This window comes from Ranitomeya variabilis, chromosome 8 (genome assembly GCF_051348905.1).
Source record: "Ranitomeya variabilis isolate aRanVar5 chromosome 8, aRanVar5.hap1, whole genome shotgun sequence".
NCBI lineage: Eukaryota > Metazoa > Chordata > Amphibia > Anura > Dendrobatidae > Ranitomeya > Ranitomeya variabilis.
The window spans coordinates 199,630,511-199,650,715 of NC_135239.1; the positions used below are offsets into that span (position 1 = coordinate 199,630,511).

The following is a 20,205-nucleotide window of genomic DNA, read 5'->3' on the forward strand; positions in this document are numbered from 1 at the left end:
TCCCCTCCAGTCGAGACGAGCTGCTCGAGTTTCCTCCCCAGCTCCCGATACAGGCGGTACCTGTTCAGGCCTCTGAGGCTTGAGAGCTGACGGAAGAACCCTGCGACCCTTCTTTTGAAGATCTCCCACCACTCAGACTTACTGCTACAAAGACCCAAGAGAGGTACCTGGCTCTGAAGAAATTCCTCAAAGGACTGTCTTACTTCCGCCTCTTCCAGAAGGGACGAATTCAGCTTCCATAGGCCTCTCCCCATCCGGGGGGTCTCTGTAACATTCAAAGTAAAGAAAATGAAACAGTGATCGGAGAACTCCACCTCAACAGCGGACACTGCAGAAGAGACGGCTTCCTCCTTTAAAAAAAACCTATCTATCCTAGACCTACTGCTTCCCCTAAAAAAGGTGAAACCCTCGTGACCTGGGGTGTGCCGGATGTGGACATCCACCAGGCGAGCTTCGCTTACTATGCTATTCAAGGCTACGCTATCATAAGCCAGCCGGTCTCCGGGGCCTCCCCTATCACGGAGTCTGGTTACAGTATTAAAATCCCCACCGAAGACCACCTGCCGGCTCGTAAAAAGATAGGGCTTGATCCTCAGGAAGAGACATTTACGGTCCCACTTGGATTGTGGGCCATAGATATTGATGAGCCGAAGCTCCTGTCCCCTCATGAAGACGTCAAGGACCAAACATCTCCCCATTTCTACCTCGATCACCCGTCTGCATTCCACCTCCACGGTCTTAAAAAGGACCGCTACCCCGCTATACGGCTCGGCCGCAAGAGACCAGTATGAGGGCCCACTCCTCCATTCCCTCTTTGCTTTGTAGATGGACCCCAGGTCCGTTAGTCTGGTCTCCTGCAAAAATAAAATATCAGCCTCAACCCGGGTGAAAAAATCAAAGGCCGTAAATCTAGCCGTATCTGACTTTATGCTGGCGACATTAATCGACGCCAGAGTCAACGGGGTAGGTTCCGCCATCATGGGTGATTGAGTTAGATGGCCTGTTTTTTAACCGTACCCCCTGTTTTCCTCTCCCCTTCTGAGGAGGAGCCCGACTCACCCCTCCTCTTTAAAGATACCGAGGTGTCCATATCCTCCTTTATAGCACTGGATTTCCCAGAAATAGATTCCTTGCCCCTGGACCCCGAGGTAGTCCCCCCTCCAGAGGAGTGTGAATCCCCCGGAGGACAGACCTCACCACTCCCCGAAGGCACCCCAGATGTTGCGACCGGCCCCTCACCCCCGACCTCCGACACAGCAGAGTCATCGAGGGCTTGGAACCGATTGGAGAGGGGGATCAGAGGGGAGTCAGCGAGCCCTTCCGTAGGCACCCCAGTGGCCAGGGGGGGGGGCTTAGATTTTTTAGCCTTGTTCTTCCTCTTCTTCCGACTCTTACTGGTACGATTGTCACCCGTTTTTTTAGGCTGCTCCACCACCTCTTCATCCAGACTTTCATACTGGGAAGAGTTATCAGAAGCAGCCAACTCCTCCCTCTCCATCCTCCGGATCTCCTCGCTCACCGCCTTCTCCCCCAGGGCCTCAGAGGCTTCGGCTGCCGTCTCCAGGGTGGGGGCAGTCATCACCCCAGTTGCCTGAGGCTTATCCTGCCCCCTGCCCTTACGGCTCCTCACCTGTTGCCACTGGTGGGCAGATGTACCAGCCTCGCCTTTCCTCACCGACCCCTCAGCTCCCCTCATGCCTCCACCCTCAGCCACAGCAGAAGTTGCACCACCGGGGACCCCCCCTTGGCTCCCCCCTGCCGGGCCAGAGATGGTGCTGGAAAAGGAACGGGGGCAGCGGCTATACGGGTGACCAAGGTCACCACACAGGTGACACCTAATGTCACCACAGGCCGCGGCAAGATGGCCTACCCCGCCACACAAGGCACATTTCTGTACCTTGCAGCCTGCGCTGAAGTGGCGGGGATCACCGCACCTGTGGCAGACCTTCGGTTGCCCCTGGTAGAAGATCTGGATTCTGTCCCTCCCCAGAAATGCTGAGGAAGGGATGTGGGTGACCGTACCTCCTGAAACCTTCAACTTTACCATGAAGGTCCAGCCCCCTGACCAAATGCCAAACTCGTCCCTATTTTTTTTAGGGACCTCGGTGACTTCCCCATAACGGGAAAGCCACGTCATTATGTCGACCCCAGAGAGTGACTCGTTACTTGTCAGAACGGTCACCCTCTTTACACTATTTTGGCGAGACACCGCCTGCACGGCAAAGTCTCGCCAGCCGGGCTCCCCCTTTGCCAGTTCGAAACTCGACCAGAAAAGCTCCAAGCCCTCTGGCCGAACAAAACTGACATCGAAGAAGGAGGTGCCAAACGGATGAATCAGGGCAAAGATGTCCGTCGCCCTGAAGTCCATCTTCAGAAGGAGCTCCACAACCCTCGCCCTTGGCGGGCACGCTTCACTGCCCCTCCACCGAAGACGGACCACATTCCGCCTGGCCACCCCCTGCCCGGCTGTCGGGAGGGACCAAACCGTTTCCCCTTCCCTTTTATCTTGGAAGGCAGCCTGGCCGTGTCTATCCAGCCAAAAGGCCAAGTCCACCACTCTTCCCTCTACTTCGATCGTCCGTTCTCCCTTTTTGAGGGCCTCCAGGAAGCGGCGCCGCAAAACGCTATCCCTGAGGTCCAGAGGCGAGGAAACCCCCTGACTAGACCCCGGGGCTCCAGCCACCACCCCCGAATAACTCCGAGAACCTGTGGCTGGGGGGGCAGATGGACCGGCCCCCTCCCCCCTTCTCCCACTACCATCAGACACCGTACTCACACTTGCCACCTTAGACGCACTGCCACTCGCATCCTCAACCATAGACACTTCCATACCCGCACCCTCCTCATCCACTCCATCAGTCACCCCACTCTCACTCACATGCACACTGGGGTCAGTTTTATTTTGCCTCACCTTTTGGGTATTTCCAGGTTCACTGCTACCGCCACCTACTGGTGGCATCTTCCCTGCTGGGGGGTTTGACACACACAGCGCTGCTGTCTCTTTAAGAGTCCTGCTGCCATAGGACTTATGCAGCACAGCCTGACTTTCCACCATAGCAGGCACAGAGTCTCCTCCCTCACTGGCAGGTAGGAAGCCAGGAGCAGACCCGCCTCCAGCTCCATCCTGCCTTGTCACCGGAGCCCCCACCGCAGGTAAGCCCCCAGACTCAGGGGACCCCGCCAGGCAGGCGCCCTTGCTGCTATCTGCTGCAGTCCCTGCTCCATTGCTGGCTAAGACCTTTTTTTTTTCTTTTCTTTGGGAAGCCACGCCCCCAGCCTTCAGCCGCACAGCAGAGCTTTCCAAAGCTGCTCCTACATGGGCAGCGGGTGCCGAGGAGGCCACGCCCCCTGAGACCGGCCGCAGCGGGACCCCCAGAGCCGACCCAGAGCTGGATCCACCCCCAGGAATCCCCCCGGCGGTACCAGTCCCCTGAGGCACAGCACCCCCCACCACCACACCCTGGGCCACAAACAGCCTGGCCACAGCAACTCCAGCGGCTGGCCCCAGGCTAGGCCACTCCCCCTCATCATCCACCAGCGGCGGTGCCCCCAATGCAGGAGACCCCGACTTCACCGCAGACCCCGCCAGGGGAGGCCCCACCATTTTCTTTTTATGAGCCTGTAATGCCGAAGCCGCAGGCCCCTCCCCCTTTACTTTACTAGGTGCCTGGGTCCCCAGAAGCGATCCAGATTTAGCGGATCCGTAAGTGGGGGACCCGGACACCCCAGCGCTCACCGCCGGAGATGCGGTCCCGGCTGCCACTCTCTTGCCCACCTCTGGGCCACCTTCCACATCATGCTCCATATCAGACACATCACTACCCCCTCCGTTACCACAAACAGAGGCAGCGCCCTGCGTGTCATGGCCTGTAATCTCCCCGCTCCCCCGCTGCGGACCCACAACAGAGTCCGAGCCGGGGTGGGTAGCGGGTGCCGCACAGCGGGATCGGGGGGCCCCAGAGAGGGGGACATACACATATTTCTCCACAGTAGATGTTTTCTTCTTACTTTTCTTTGCCTTTCTCTTCATCCCCCTCCTGGTTGCCTCGTCCTCACAGATCTCATCCCCAAACCTCAGCTGGTTAAAGCGGACCGGGGACTCGATCTGCCGGATCTGCTGCATGACGAGGCAGCCCCCCTCGCTGCTACTACCACCATCCTCATCCTCCCCCTCGCTCCCGCTGTCCCCTGAAGGGCCAGAGTCTGACGGGAGAGCCACCTGCTCGGGGCTATCCCGCTATGCGACGCCTGGAGATCTCTTACCAGGCCACCAGGCGGTGGGTAGGGCGCGACCTCCTCCTCGCATTCCTCATAATCCTCCTCCACCACCTGGCCGGAGCTCCGTGACCCCTCCGGAGCCCCACCGGTCATGGCTCTGAACCGGTCGTCGTTCTCCAGCTTTTCACGGAAGGGCCCGCTGCCATCCAGGATCTCACACCTCCGGCTTTCCAGGTCTTGTATGGATTGTTTTATCTTCTTGACCGCGGCGGATAGCTCGGCCTTCCTATTGCCGGAGGCCCTGTCAGACCTGTCCTTAGCTACCCTCAACTCCCCCCAGAGGGATTTTAGCTTCCTTGAGGCGTCCTCATACTCGCAGAGGTGCGCATGGATGCGTGAACCATAGCCCACGGCGGATTCTCTAGCCGCCTTGGTACCCCAACCAAGGGGCACCGCTGCAGCACCCCTGCTCGTACTCGGCCTACCTCCGGGGGAAGGAGCCGCCGCGGCCTCAGGGGTCCTACGGGTCTTCATACTGGATCCCTTGCCTGATCCTTGGCCAGATCTTGTGGCCCTAGCCGGAGTTGGAGTCCTCCCACCCCCCGCCGGCTTGGACCGGGAGGCGGGAGCCGGGGGCCCAGCCCCGGAGGCCAGTCCCAAAATGAGCCTTCTTTCCTGGGAAGGGGGCAGACAAAAAGTCCTGGATGAAAAAGTTTACCTCCCTTCCCAGGAGCTCTCTATGCAGCACACAGAGCACACGGCAAGCAGGCTCCACCTCTTCCTGCTGTGCAGTCACTGTGTACATACATTACTGATCCTGAGCTACATCCTGTATTATACTCCAGAGCTGCACTCACTATTCTGCTGGTGCAGTCACTGTGTACATACATTACATTACTGATCCTGAGTTACATCCTGTATTATACTCCAGAGCTGCACTCACTATTCTGCTGGTGCAGTCACTGTGTACATTACATTACTGATCCTGAGTTACATCCTGTATTATCCTCCAGAGCTGCACTCACTATTCTGCTGGTGCGGTCACTGTGTACATACATTACATTACTGATCCTGAGTTACCTCCTGTATTATACTCCAGAGCTGCACTCTCTATTCTGCTGGTGCAGTCACTGTGTACATACATTACATTACTGATCCTGAGTTACATCCTGTATTATCCTCCAGAGCTGCACTCACTATTCTGCTGTTGCAGTCACTGTGTACATACATTACATTACTGATCCTGAGTTACAGCCTGTATTATACTCCAGAGCTGCACTCACTATTCTGCTGGTGCAGTCACTGTGTACATACATTACATTACTGATCCTGAGTTACATCCTGTATTATCCTCCAGAGCTGCACTCACTATTCTGCTGGTGCAGTCACTGTGTACATACATTACATTACTGATCCTGAGTTACATCCTGTATTATCCTCCAGAGCTGCACTCACTATTCTGCTGTTGCAGTCACTGTGTACATACATTACATTACTGATCCTGAGTTACATCCTGTATTATACTCCAGAGCTGCACTCACTATTCTGCTGGTGCAGTCACTGTGTACATTACATTACTGATCCTGAGTTACATCCTGTATTATCCTCCAGAGCTGCACTCACTATTCTGCTGGTGCAGTCACTGTGTACATACATTACATTACTGATCCTGAGTTACATCCTGTATTATACTCCAGAGCTGCACTCACTATTCTGCTGTTGCAGTCACTGTGTACATACATTACATTACTGATCCTGAGTTACATCCTGTATTATACTCCAGAGCTGCACTCACTATTCTGCTGGTGCAGTCACTGTGTACATTACATTACTGATCCTGAGTTACATCCTGTATTATCCTCCAGAGCTGCACTCACTATTCTGCTGTTGCAGTCACTGTGTACATACATTACATTACTGATCCTGAGTTACATCCTGTATTATACTCCAGAGCTGCACTCACTATTCTGCTGGTGCAGTCACTGTGTACATACATTACATTACTGATCCTGAGTTACATCCTGTATTATACTCCAGAGCTGCACTCACTATTCTGCTGGTGCAGTCACTGTGTACATTACATTACTGATCCTGAGTTACATCCTGTATTATCCTCCAGAGCTGCACTCACTATTCTGCTCTTGCAGTCACTGTGTACATACATTACATTACTGATCCTGAGTTACATCCTGTATTATACTCCAGAGCTGCACTCACTATTCTGCTGGTGCAGTCACTGTGTACATTACATTACTGATCCTGAGTTACATCCTGTATTATCCTCCAGAGCTGCACTCACTATTCTGCTGTTGCAGTCACTGTGTACATACATTACATTACTGATCCTGAGTTACATCCTGTATTATACTCCAGAGCTGCACTCACTATTCTGCTGGTGCAGTCACTGTGTACATACATTACATTACTGATCCTGAGTTACATCCTGTATTATCCTCCAGAGCTGCACTCACTATTCTGCTGTTGCAGTCACTGTGTACATACATTACATTACTGATCCTGAGTTACATCCTGTATTATCCTCCAGAGCTGCACTCACTATTCTGCTGTTGCAGTCACTGTGTACATACATTACATTACTGATCCTGAGTTACATCCTGTATTATACTCCAGAGCTGCACTCACTATTCTGCTGGTGCAGTCACTGTGTACATTACATTACTGATCCTGAGTTACATCCTGTATTATCCTCCAGAGCTGCACTCACTATTCTGCTGTTGCAGTCACTGTGTACATACATTACATTACTGATCCTGAGTTACCTCCTGTATTATACTCCAGAGCTGCACTCACTATTCTGCTGGTGCAGTCACTGTGTACATACATTACATTACTGATCCTGAGTTACATCCTGTATTATACTCCAGAGCTGCACTCACTATTCTGCTGGTGCAGTCACTGTGTACATACATTACATTACTGATCCTGAGTTACATCCTGTATTATACTCCAGAGCTGCACTCACTATTCTGCTGGTGCAGTCACTGTGTACATACATTACATTACTGATCCTGAGTTACATCCTGTATTATACTCCAGAGCTGCACTCACTATTCTGCTGGTGCAGTCACTGTGTACATTACATTACTGATCCTGAGTTACATCCTGTATTATCCTCCAGAGCTGCACTCACTATTCTGCTGGTGCGGTCACTGTGTACATACATTACATTACTGATCCTGAGTTACATCCTGTATTATACTCCAGAGCTGCACTCACTATTCTGCTGGTGCAGTCACTGTGTACATTACATTACTGATCCTGAGTTACATCCTGTATTATCCTCCAGAGCTGCACTCACTATTCTGCTGTTGCAGTCACTGTGTACATACATTACATTACTGATCCTGAGTTACATCCTGTATTATACTCCAGAGCTGCACTCACTATTCTGCTGGTGCGGTCACTGTGTACATACATTACATTACTGATCCTGAGGTACATCCTGTATTATACTCCAGAGCTGCACTCACTATTCTGCTGGTGCGGTCACTGTGTACATACATTACATTACTGATCCTGAGTTACATCCTGTATTATACTCCAGAGCTGCACTCACTATTCTGCTGGTGCAGTCACTGTGTACATACATTACATTACTGATCCTGAGTTACATCCTGTATTATACTGCAGAGCTGCACTCACTATTCTGCTGGTGCAGTCACTGTGTACATACATTACATTACTGATCCTGAGTTACATCCTGTATTATACTCCAGAGCTGCACTCACTATTCTGCTGGTGCAGTCACTGTGTACATACATTACATTACTGATCCTGAGTTACATCCTGTATTATACTCCAGAGCTGCACTCACTATTCTGCTGGTGCAGTCACTGTGTACATACATTACATTACTGATCCTGAGTTACATCCTGTATTATACTCCAGAGCTGCACTCACTATTCTGCTGGTGCAGTCACTGTGTACATACATTACATTACTGATCCTGAGTTACATCCTGTATTATCCTCCAGAGCTGCACTCACTATTCTGCTGTTGCAGTCACTGTGTACATACATTACATTACTGATCCTGAGTTACATCCTGTATTATACCCCAGAGCTGCACTCACTATTCTGCTGGTGCAGTCACTGTGTACATACATTACATTACTGATCCTGAGTTACATCCTGTATTATACCCCAGAGCTGCACTCGCTATTCTGCTGGTGCAGTCACTGTGTACATACATTACATTACTGATCCTGAGTTACATCCTGTATTATACCCCAGAGCTGCACTCACTATTCTGCTGGTGCAGTCACTGTATACATACATTACTGGTCCTGAGTTACATCCTGTATTATACCCCAGAGCTGCACTCACTATTCTGCTGGTGCAGTCACTGTGTACATACATTACATTACTGATCCTGAGTTACATCCTGTATTATACCCCAGAGCTGCACTCACTATTCTGCTGGTGCAGTCACTGTGTACATACATTACTGGTCCTGAGTTACATCCTGTATTATACCCCAGAGCTACACTCACTATTCTGCTGGTGCAGTCACTGTGTACATACATTACATTACTGATCCTGAGTTACATCCTGTATTATACCCCAGAGCTGCACTCACTATTCTGCTGGTGCAGTCACTGTGTACATACATTACTGGTCCTGAGTTACATCCTGTATTATACCCCAGAGCTGCACTCACTATTCTGCTGGTGCAGTCACTGTGTACATACATTACATTACTGGTCCTGAGTTACATCCTGTATTATACCCCAGAGCTGCACTCACTATTCTGCTGGTGCAGTCACTGTGTACATACATTACATTACTGGTCCTGAGTTACATCCTGTATTATACCCCAGAGCTGCACTCACTATTCTGCTGCTGCAGTCACTGTGTACATACATTACATTACTGATCCTGAGTTACATCCTGTATTATCCTCCAGAGCTGCACTCACTATTCTGCTGTTGCAGTCACTGTGTAAATGAGATGTCTGTATAAACAGTAAGTAATATTGAGACGACTCCGATATTTCGTTCACAATCACTTATTGAATAGTCTTCCGGCTCCAGCACATTAGCCATTCTCCTCCTGAGTGCCCCTATGTCTGGGGACCATCTGCTTCTTGTCAGGTTTCACCTCCTCCTGTTTCCAGATGTGCTGAGGCCGTTGGTGCTTGGTACCAAACACGAGGAGACATCTCTGAGGCTTTCCATTGCCCTCAAACATTCATTATAGTTTTTACATCTTGGACCTATGGTGTCCTCTTCTCCTGCCCGGGATGAGCTCCGTCCATGAATGATGATGATGATGATGATGATGGTGTCCACATAGGAACATTCTAGTATGGAACCCGTACAGATCTCCAAATGTCCCGCTGTCCCTTCATTTGGTATAGATCACTTGTGGTGACACTTGTTTCTTTTTGCTGACTGATGCCACGCCTGGAGCATTTTATTATCTAGTGTGTATAGCACAGTGGTCTCCAACTACAACTCCCAGCATGTCCTGACCACCTATTGCAGGCAACCTCAAAATTTTCCTTCCAGATTAACGTTCCATTACAACTGACCTTTATGCCGCCTTTAGGCTCTGTTCACATTACATTCGGGCCACACGTCAGTGGCTCCATTGTGGTTCTCATCAGACCTCCGGGAAAACAGGTTTCGTGTGATCCCTCAGTGGAGCTCTTGCCTACAAAGAGGCAGACAATTAATTTGTACTCTCTTTTTGGCCTCCGTTCCATCTTTTTATCCGGGCGCAAAAGCAAAGTCTACCACTCTATTGTGTACTGAGATGAACTGCAATTCCACAGCCGACCTGAAGACTAGTGTGGTGCTGTTTACAAAGAAATCATCCATGTGTTGCAGGAGAGTCTGCATGTTCTGCCGAAATTGTCCGGTTCGGACATCTTTCATCCAGTGTATATGAGGGTCTAAACAATTTTTACATCATTGGTGATCAAAAGAGTAGCTGTCACCAGGTCAAAAATGACCAGTGCTTGCACTTATGTTACGGCCCTGAGTATTGTGTTTTTTAATTTATTTTTTTAAATCCACCATATGGTTCCCAAGATGTGGGGCTTTTTATTTATAGGCTCACATATACGAAGCGAGCATTGCTCACAGGATCCTCGGGGGGGTGTCTTTAGGTGAGCCACGCCCCATACAAATTAGCACTAAATATAAAGGCCCATAGCTCTGAAACCGTATGGCACATATAAAAAAAAAAAACAATACTCGGGAGTATAAATGTATAACTGGTGGAGAGAGGTTGAATTTGACGGATCTATGTCTTTTTTTCAACCTATATAAGTATATACTAAGAAATAATATAACTGGACCATTCATTTACATGAAAGCCTCTCTGACCTGGCATACTTGTTCATTACACTGGCAGCCCATTCATTTTGCTGGTAAACATGTAGTGCTTCATTTTACCACTAGTAGTGCTGTAGGTGAACTAAACTCTTTGTTTTTTTTTTGTTGTTTTTTTTATCTCTGGTGTAAATGTCGCTGTTACCCTGATTTCGGTGATGTTTTTCTCTAGTTCCTGCTCCTCTCCGTTCCTGAGATATGGCCTCATCTTCCCTGTATGTAATTTGTCCTTTTTTAGCCAACCGGGTGTGAGCCTCAACTTTTATGGACCACACCCACTTGTCTAAAAAGTGTAGCTTTATATCCAAAAAATAAAGACGAGACCATATCTCGGGAACGGAGAGGCGCAGGAACAAAATAAAAACATCGCCGGATTCAGGAGAACGGCGGCGTTTACACCAAGCAAAAAGTACATCTTTGTTGGAAGTTTAAAGGTCTTCCTTAAGATCTTCCGACAGTTTAGAACCGGCTAAGACCTGACAACACCTTCTAAAAGTGATTTATACTGGTAGATTATGTTATGCCTAGCCAACAATGTTCAGATCGCTGGAATTCGAGATGACTCCAAGCCCTCGTCCTAACCGGCATTCTCGTGGTCAACATCGCTTTCCTTCACATCTCCGAAATCCAGATATTTATGACGCCGCATGCTACAGTATCAGTAGGGGGATCCGGCTTCCAAGTAATGCGATTTATTTACAAACAGAAAAAAAAACCATAGAAAAGCCTCTTTTTGGCAGGGTAATATCAGTGGTAGCTCAGAAGCGCGATCATGGTGCATCCTGCATTCATAATACATAAATACGTCCCGATGTGCCCGGTCGGAATCTGGGGTTCACAGATGCATTCGCTTTCCATCCGTCCGTCCATTCCGCTCTTTTATTATTCCGTGTTGATCCCATGGAACTCTCAGCTGTCTGCCCATTGTCTTTAGTAGGTCACTATTATTTTCGCGGTCTACGTGTAAGAGTCTTCGTTACATTCACGCCCAGCCGTTACTCCAGCTCTTTGGGTAGTGGTACCTGTAATAAACCAAATACGGTAATTAGTAATCGGAACTAACTTCACTTTTAGGATTTTATGAAAATGGAGTATAAAAATTTGCACCGCTGCCTACAATCCGCCACTAGAATCTTCCATTCTACGGAGGCAGGTAAAAAATATATATATAAAAAAAAAAATGATACTCGCCTTCTGGAATAGCGTCACTCCATTATTCTCTACACTGCATCTCCTTCTGGTTCCTTGGCATCATCACGTGAGCACTGCAGCTAATCAGTGGCCACTGATCAACTGCAGCGTTCACATTTCATCTGAGAACCTCGGCCAAAGTGGGAACGTTGGCTGCAGCGCTCACGTGATGCCTCTGCCAGTGTAGGAAACTTCATCACCAGTCTGGAAGGCAGGTATCTTTTTTTTTTTCGCCTATCAGACCCATTAGTAAGGTGTTAACCAGTAATGGATAATCCCTTTAAGTTTCATCATCAAGGTGGTGCGTTAGCCTCGTTTAAAGACATAAAAATGTGAAAAACATTTGGGTCGATTTATCAAAAAGGCATGAAAAATGTAGGCTAAAATATTTATCAAAAACAAACATCCACCCAAATATCATCTTACCGCTTTCAGATAGGCCACGTTACTCTGGCGAATATCTTGAAGAAGCTCATCTCTTGGCGTCAACTTGACAACAGGAGGTGGACGATTCCTTGGCACGGGCTTCAAGGTTTTTATTACGTCTTTAAGATTGGCTTTCTCTGACCGCTCTGAATTTTGAGACGCACTTGACTGGGGTTTTGCCCTTTTGAGGTGTATCATGTCTCGCAAACTAGTCTTATCTACTTCATCTCTTAACTTTTGGGCTGCGGATTTTGTTTGAAATTTTTTAAGCTTCACTTCTTGGAAAGGCGGAGGCTCGGAATTGCACTTATTTTCCAAGCTAAACTCTACCCTGTTCTGTTTACTTTTTCTAAGTGGCGGAACTGGAATTTTTGGTTCCTCTGGAATCGGTGACATTCTTGAGTTGGAAGTTTGGGGTGGCATCCTGGAAGCTGGAGCTGGTGGTGGTTGGTTCAACATTGCCCAAAGTTCTGGAGGAATTCCCATACTTAGACCATTTTCCAATATATTAATGATCTCTTCCTGTTCTTTAACTTGTTGCTGTTGTTGTTCCTCTTTTCTTTTTTGCCTTTGCTTGTCCAGATTTCTACTTAGCAGATTAGTGACCACCATTCTTGGACCCGGCAGCTCGAAATGGTAACCCATTTTCAACAACGTGTTATTGGCCTTCAGAAGTCTTGCAATTTCCATCTCGGCATGGTGACCCAACATATGTCTTTGATTGTGAAACCTCAGCTCGGTCAAGGACTCGTTGAACTGAAGACATCGCACAATGGCCACAATTCCTTTTCCAGTAATAAAATTGGATTCGATGTTTAAGGTGGTAATGCTTCTGTTTTCTCGTAACATATTGGCCAGGGTGAAGGCGGCATTCTCATCGGCTCCTACGTTTGTCATACTGAAAGTCTTTACGTGTTTGTTTTTCTTCAAAGCATTGATGAAGTCCAACAGCATCTCCTTTGGAATCTTCTCGATGTTGTTTAAGTTGACTTCTTTCACATCTGAATTGTTCTCCCGGATGTTCTGCAATGTTCTATCCAAGTTGGTTTGATTTCCAGAAGGCCTCGCGCTCATCTTGATAAAACTGGAGTCCATTGCTAATTTCTTGGGTATATTTAATTTTGAGATCTTCCCCGGTGGTTTATTATCCTCAGCTTTTTCAGCCGGGTCTGGACCTTCATCGATGGTGGGACTTATTTTATCACTCTTCTCTTCTTCTGGTTCTGGTTCCTTCTCCACAATCTCTTCCTTCTGTGGACATTCCAGACGACTTTCCTCAACTTCTTCACTGCCTGTCTTGTCTTCTTTTTCCAATTCTGTTTCTGTCTCGATGTTTTGATTTGTTTCTGTCTCTTCTTCTACCTCATCGGTTATCTTATTTTCTATGTCACAAACTTCTTCCAAGGTTTCGTTATGACTTTCTTCTTCTGGTTCTTGTGGTTCTACTTCATTTTCTTGGTTGTCTTGATGATTGGTTGCCTTCTCTTCTTGTTGCGTCTCCTCCTTCTCCTCCTCCACTCTTGAAATTATTCTCTAATATTAAAAACATAATATTTATGATGAATTTTGAAGGGTCACAAATAAAAATAATATTAAAATTAATGCAAAGCAATGGGGGAGAAAGTCAGTACTCTGCACTTTATAGACAAACTAGAGACCTCCATAGATGGGGGGTGTACAGTTTGTAAAAAGTTGACAGGTGTCCCATGCAAAGAAGGTCGACCAGATCTCCTGCACCACTTTTTGTTCAACCTAGCAGAGAGGGGAAAGGGCAAGCAGAGAACCCCTTTATGAAAACCAGAAGGGCACATAGACAGAATTAACCAGCCGAAACGGCCAAATTAAGGGTCAATGTGCCGAAGTTTAGAGATTGGTGTCAAAGCGAATGGGGAATACCGATCTGGTGGGAATCCACGCTACAAAAGCTACGTGCACTTGAAAACACCCTGAAGTGATGGCCAAAGGAGGCATCAATGGAGGCTAATAGTGCAGCCATCCGCCAATACAGGTGAGAGTGGTCAATGTGAGCTAGTCACCTGATCGTATTAAAGCACTTAAAAGGAATGTGTCACCATAAAATGTTCTAGTGTTTTAAATAGGTTTTTTATGATAAATCTATATTTTTAAAAAATTCTTCTATTTTATTTATATTTTTCATATCACTACACACAAAAAAACAACACAAATCTTGCAATTTTCAGACTGACCACTAGGCCTAATATTAGACTCCTGCTTCCTTTTCTTCACATTTGCATTGATAGACTGAAGCAGGCCCTATTTATATAGAACCATTGTCTGCTGTAATCCGAGCAAAAGGTCATAAGGAAGAGTACAGGAGGGAAGATGAGCTGTGACATCACCTATTGTGAATGGTGGATCCTGTGTTATCTACTGTATACAGAGGTGTTATCAGTCATTGTATAGGAGGAGGAGGTGAGCTGTGACATCACATATTGTGAATGGTGGATCCTGTGTTATCTACTGTATATAGAGGTGTTATCAGTCATTGTATAGGAGGAGGAGGTGAGCTGTGACATCACATATTGTGAATGGTGGATCCTGTGTTATCTACTGTATATAGAGGTGTTACCGTATCTATCATTGTACAGGAGGAGGAGGTGAGCTGTGACATCACCTATTGTGAATGGTGGATCCTGTGTTATCTACTGTATATAGAGGTGTTATCAGTCATTGTACAGGAGGAGGTGAGCTGTGACATCACCTATTGTGAATGGTGGATCCTGTGTTATCTACTGTATATAGAGGTGTTAACAGTCATTGTACAGGAGGAGGAAGTGAGCTGTGACATCACCTATTGTGAATGGTGGATCCTGTGTTATCTACTGTATACAGAGGTGTTATCAGTCATTGTATAGGAGGAGGAGGTGAGCTGTGACATCACATATTGTGAATGGTGGATCCTGTGTTATCTACTATATATAGAGGTGTTATCTATCATTGTACAGGAGGAGGAGGTGAGCTGTGACATCACCTATTGTGACTGGGGGAACCTGTGTTATCTACTGTATATAGAGGTCAGGGCCGGACTGGGACTAAAATTCAGTCTATGAAAAAAAGTAGCTGGCCGACAGCACACGGACAAGTGGATGCACGTCCTAATTCCACTGGACCCCCATGGAGAGTGTACATACCAAATAGAGATGAAGGACAGCATCCAATCCAGGTGAAAGTGTTCACAAACGATTTCCTTTATTAGCCACGATGCAACGTTTCGACCCTACATGGGTCTTTGTCAAGCATGTCCTTCATCTCTATTTGGGACTAAAATTCAGCCCTGGCATTTGAAGTCACACAGGCCCACTTGTCGCATGGTGACTGTATAATATCTTTGTACACTTGTAGGCTACAAGAAGTGAGGGGAGTGTAACACGACTATATAACATATAATTACAGCTGTATCCAGCATTACAGCTCAGTCCCCATAGAATGTAATACAGCACAGCCCCCATAGACTATAATACAGCACAGCCCCCATAGACTATAATACAGCACAGCCCCCATAGAATGTAATACAGCACAGCCCCCATAGAATGTAATACAGCACAGCCCCCATAGAATGTAATACAGAACAGCCCCATAGAATTTAATGCAGCACAGTCCCCATAGAATGTAATACAGCACAGCCCCCATAGAATGTAATGCAGCCAGCCCCATAGAATGTAATGCAGCACAGCCCCCATAGAATGTAATGCAGCCAGCCCCATAGAATTAAATGCAGCACAGCCCCATAGAATGTAATACAGCACAGCCCCATAGAATATAATGCAGCACAGCCCCATAGAATATAATGCAGCACAGCCCCATAGAATATAATGCAGCACAGCCCCATAGAATATAATGCAGCACAGCCCCATACAATATAATGCAGCACAGCCACCATACAATGTAATGCAGCCAGCCCCATAGAATATAATGCAGCACAGGCCCATGGAATGGAATGCAGCCAGCCCCATAGAATATAATGCAGCACAGGCCCATGGAATGGAATGCAGCCAGCCCCATAGAATATAATGCAGCACAGGCCCATGTAATGGAATGCAACCAGCCCCATAGAATATAATGCAGCACAGGCCCATGGAATGGAATGCAGCCAGCCCCCATAGAATGTAATGCAGGCAGACACCATACAATATAATGCAGCACAGCCCCCATAGAATGTAATGCAGGCAGGCAGACCCCCATAGAATGCAATGCAGGCAGGCAGCCCCCATAGAATGTAATGCAGGCAGGCAGCCCCCATAGAATGTAATGCAGGCAGGCAGCCCCCATAGAATGTAATGCAGGCAGGCAGCCCCCATAGAATGTAATGCAGGCAGGCAGCCCCCATAGAATGTAATGCAGGCAGGCAGCCCCCATAGAAAGTAATGCAGGCAGGCAGCCCCCATAGAAAGTAATGCAAGCAGGCAGCCCCCATAGAAAGTAATGCAGGCAGGCAGCCCCCATAGAAAGTAATGCAGGCAGGCAGCCCCCATAGAATGTAATGCAGGCAGGCAGCCCCCATAGAATGTAATGCAGGCAGGCAGCCCCCATAGAATGTAATGCAGGCAGGCAGCCCCCATAGAATGTAATGCAGGCAGGCAGCCCCCATAGAATGTAATGCAGGCAGGCAGCCCCCATAGAATGTAATGCAGGCAGGCAGCCACCATAGAATGTAATGCAGGCAGGCAGCCCCCATAGAATGTAATGCAGGCAGGCAGCCCCCATAGAATGTAATGCAGGCAGGCAGCCCCCATAGAATGTAATGCAGGCAGGCAGCCCCCATAGAATGTAATGCAGGCAGGCAGCCCCCATAGAATGTAATGCAGGCAGGCAGCCACCATAGAATGTAATGCAGGCAGGCAGCCACCATAGAATGCAATGCAGGCAGGCAGCCCCCATAGAATGCAATGCAGGCAGGCAGCCCCCATAGAAAGTAATGCAGGCAGGCAGCCCCCATAGAAAGTAATGCAGGCAGGCAGCCCCCATAGAAAGTAATGCCCCCCCCCCCCCCAATAGCTCCACAATCCAGTCATCACTCATTGATAAAAAAAAACAAACACTCTACTCACCTCTCTCCTCGTGCCCCGCGCTGCTCATGGCTCCGGCCTCAGCAGTCGCAGTCTGCCCGCCCGGTCACACAGCAGGTGCGCGATGATATGACGTCATCGCGCACCCGCAGTGTCAGCGGCAGGCAGAGCGGGGAATGATGGGAGAGGAAGCGTCAGCAGACGCTCTCTCCTCCATCATTGCATTCAACTGTACCGGCGTCTATGACGCCGGTATAGTTGAATGCGGGGCCGGGAGTGTGCCGCGACAGCATGGGGAGTGTGCCCACAGCGGCACATTCGAGCGGCCCACTACTGCCATCGGCCCTTCTGGCATTTGCCAGAACTGCCCTATGGCCAGTCCGGCCCTGATAGAGGTGTTAACAGTCATTGTACAGGAGGAGGAGGAGGTGAGCTGTGACATCATCTATTATGAATGGTGGATCCTGTGTTAAGTATTCTGTACAGAGATGTTAATCATGAGATAGAAATTAAGAGAAAGTAAGTAAAAATAATTAATAAGAGAAATTACCGTCCTCATTTATTTCCCTGGGTGAATTGCAGTAATGTGACAGTGGACAGCTGGACAGGTCATGTGAGCTGCTGCTATTCTGACTATACTCTCTCTATACGTGCCATATAACACACGTCATGTATTCTTATAACAGACTCATCATGTGACACGACGACTACAAGTCTCAGCATAAAACATTAAGCAGTGAGGGCATTAAATAAAATATGCAGTATCGGTTGCTGCACAGCAACTACATCCATCACTAAGAAGTTGTGACCGATTAATTGGGGTTCCCTTGTCTGTAAGGCTGTGTTCCCACAATGAGGTTTGGGTGAGTTTTTGATGTTGCAGATTTTCTGCACCTACTAAGTAAAATAAGTTACTTCCTTTTTAAAAAAAAATTATGCAGCGTAAAAAATAAAAAAAAAATCACCAAAAACTCATTGTGAGAATGGAGCCTTACAGTTCTAGCAAAGTGGATGGGACTCATAGAATTCTCGTGTCCACTGTGCTTCTTTTTAACGCTGCGTAAACTGACCTGCGGTGCGTTTCTCAGATGTCAATTTCTCCGTGCAGATTTTACCCATCCATTTACATTAGCTGCAGAAAATCCGCAGTGAAAAAAACCACACGTGCATTTTCAGTGCTTTTTTGCAGTGGAAACAGATAAAAATGCGTGTAATCTGCCCCTAAGTATAGCAATAAAGTTTGTCAAAGCAAAAATCCAAGAAGCATAAAAAATAAAGCAGCTATATTTAAAGCATGACACCAAGTAGATCCTTAAGGATCAGAATCTGAATTTCCAAAGAGGAATATTAAAATTGCAATTTTTGCTTAACAATAAATGATATTACACTAGGGGGCGCCATGCTGTGGTGCAAAGTGACAATTTTCCTTTAGGCTATGTTCCCACAATGAGCTTGTGGTCCGTTTTTGATGTTGCAGAATTTCTGCACCTATTCTTTAAATTAGGCTATTTGGGTTTTTTTAACATGTGTTTTTATCGCATTTTTAAAGCTACGATTATCATCTCTATTTGGTGTCATACTATAAATAAAGCTGTTTTGTTTTTTTATGCTTCTTGTTTTTTTGCTTTGACAAAACTTCAATCACTGTGGTAAGAAAATGCAAAGTGAAATAAAATTAAAAAATATATATTATTTTTTTTTCTGTTTTTTTTTTTCTTTTTTCTGTGCAAAATGTCTTTTTATTGATCAGAGTAAAACTGGCTGATGATTAGAATTTATGTTTTAGGTTCCTAGAGTACTAATCGGTGTCCGTCTGATGGAATATAACATACCCAGACATAAACTCTGACACTTTTATTAAAACTTGGGAATTAAGAAAAAGAAATAAAGGGAAAACACTGTAGACTCATGGTGATCTTATCCCGTCCAAAGGAAAATATGGAATTAAAACCCAACCAAAAGTCACCGTGGATTTCTCGCCTTAGCTGCGACAGATTCCAAAACTGCAGATCGGCGGTGATTCCAGCAATGGAAAGATGGAAAGTGACCTGACATGGCTTCCATAAAAGTGACAGAGGGGATGGAGGGATTATTACCGTATTTAAGGATAATTTTTAGACTTTGAAGGAACCATAGGAAAAATAATCTGCAAACTTCCAGTCTTTCGATTTCCCCCATATACATCACAGAAACTTATTTAATCGGGACAAATGCAACTTGTAAAAAGTTTAATACGTTAGATTTACTGTGATTTTATTATTTTTTGCACTATGGTGAATTTTTTTTTTTGGTCTTATAGTATAATTTGTCTTTTGTGTTTTGTTTTTTCTTAGCCCTTTAGTGACTTTTTTTTAATCTTTAGCCCTTTAGTGACTTTTTTTTAATCTTTAGCCCTTTAGTGACTTTTTTTCTCACCCAATGCTGCTTTATTTTTCTTTTACCTATATTTTTTTCCTTTACCCTGTACTATTTCCTTTTTTTTAACCCTATAGTGATTTTTTTTTAAGTCCTATATTGGCATTTTTTATTTTTCCAGTCGGTGCCATCTTACCTCAGATGGCAGAAGCTTAACAGGAACTCTTTCCTCCTCCAACATCCGTTTAGATTCCTTCTCCCAGTGCAAATAATCGATGAGCGACCTGTGGTCAAATTGCCCGGTCGGTGCTTTCTCCGTCTGGTCCCTTTGTATCATGCCCACTGGGACTTTCGGATCCGGCGCCAGGACCTCCATTTCGCTCTGGAGCTCCTTTAGCTCTTCTGGAGACAAATTGGCCAAAATCTCATCTTCATCAATATCTGCAAACAGTTCATCCAACTCGGAGTCTTGGCTGTGCTGAGACATGGTTAATTTGTACGGTCCTCACGGCGAGGGGTACAGGCGGTTATGGTGAAGCGTGTTGCGTTCTCCGAGAGGAAGCCACCATGAGTGACTGAAGCGACGGTCTCTTCGGCTGAGGCCAGTGCTATATTAAGCCCTGGAGGACC

At 46.9% G+C, this 20,205-nt stretch overlaps 1 protein-coding gene across 1 annotated transcript; it reads right to left on the reverse strand.

Annotated features, from left to right (window-relative positions):
* Positions 1–11,247: 11,247 nt before the first annotated feature.
* LMOD3 (leiomodin 3) lies at positions 11,248–20,205 on the reverse strand. The gene is made up of 3 exons (XM_077276077.1): positions 19,772–20,205; positions 12,194–13,726; positions 11,248–11,598 (listed from the first exon to the last, which is right to left on the reverse strand). Exons 1-3 carry the CDS (start codon positions 20,060–20,062, stop codon positions 11,572–11,574), a joined length of 1,851 nt encoding a protein of 616 aa, XP_077132192.1. The 5' UTR covers positions 20,063–20,205; the 3' UTR covers positions 11,248–11,571.

Bases quoted from the DNA above. Each gene is read 5' to 3' on its own strand.
- LMOD3 (XM_077276077.1), bottom strand. From the start codon at position 20,062: ATGTCTCAGCACAGCCAAGACTCCGAGTTGGATGAACTGTTTGCAGAT. The intron at 13,727-19,771 runs GTAAGATGGCAC...TTTTAATATTAG, and splicing joins TTAAGCTTCTGCCATCTGAG to AGAATAATTTCAAGAGTGGA. The intron at 11,599-12,193 runs GTAAGATGATAT...GGTTTATTACAG, and splicing joins ACGTGGCCTATCTGAAAGCG to GTACCACTACCCAAAGAGCT.